At 55.7% G+C, this 802-nt stretch overlaps 1 protein-coding gene across 1 annotated transcript in view; it reads left to right on the plus strand.

Annotated features, from left to right (window-relative positions):
• The first annotated feature begins 492 nt into the window (after positions 1–492).
• Positions 493–802, plus strand: part of GPR158 (G protein-coupled receptor 158) — a 182,146-nt gene continuing 181,836 nt past the window's right edge. Inside the window, exon 1 of the mRNA XM_018075879.2 lies at positions 493–778. Coding sequence (XP_017931368.2) covers positions 493–778 — 286 coding nt within the window. The remainder of the gene's footprint in view (positions 779–802) is intronic.

Consider the following 802-nt stretch of genomic DNA (forward strand, 5'->3'; position numbering starts at 1 on the left):
TGCTGTGGACCACCTTCTCTAAAATTCACCCTTTGCTAACTCCCTCCTGTCACAAACTCCTCATCCAACAGCAAGATATTGAGCAGAGGAATACTTCTGCCAAAGAAAACACAACAAGTTTACACGAGTAAATGCTTTGCTAAACTAGATCCTTATTAGTGATCACGATGGCTTATCTGGAAAATCCCAACTACCTCTTCTATGCATTTGTGTTATTCCAAGGGGGGTTTCCACAGAGCGGGAGGAAAGCTGAGTGATCAGCCTCTGCTGCTTTGGCTCCACACAGGTGCTCTGCAGGTCAGTGTTGAAAGCCACGGGATTAAGGGCTTAGTTTTGAAAACAGCAGTAGGAATTAGCACCTTGAAGTTAAAACACCAAGGGAAAAAGAAAAGATCGTGGTTATATAAATACAATCAGCCAGCCCCCGTAGTTGCAGGGAGAGTGGCTCAGTGCCCATTCCGGTGGGATGTGGGGCAGGTGAAGCAGGGTGGGATGTGGGGCAGCCCACGCAAGGAGCCCGCGGTCAATGCGGGTATCCTGGATGTGGGCCCGGACATCCCAGAAGGCAGAGTTGCCCATTCCCACCCAAACGTCGTTCCCTCAGCCAAACGCCTCCTTCCTCCCTCCGGGGCAGCCCAAGTGGGCCCACGCGGCCCGGCGGAAGCCGAGGAGCAACCCGTGTCCCCGCCACCCACCCCTGCACCGCTGGAGGCAACAGTGCCTTCCCCACGGCGGCACGCAGCCCTGACAGGCGGCAGCCCACGCTGCAGATCTCGCTGTAGCCGCCTTCCCCGGAGCGCCG

Source organism: Manacus vitellinus, unplaced genomic scaffold, assembly GCF_001715985.3.
Source record: "Manacus vitellinus isolate BGI_N305 unplaced genomic scaffold, ASM171598v3 scaffold_3_pilon, whole genome shotgun sequence".
Lineage (NCBI taxonomy): Eukaryota > Metazoa > Chordata > Aves > Passeriformes > Pipridae > Manacus > Manacus vitellinus.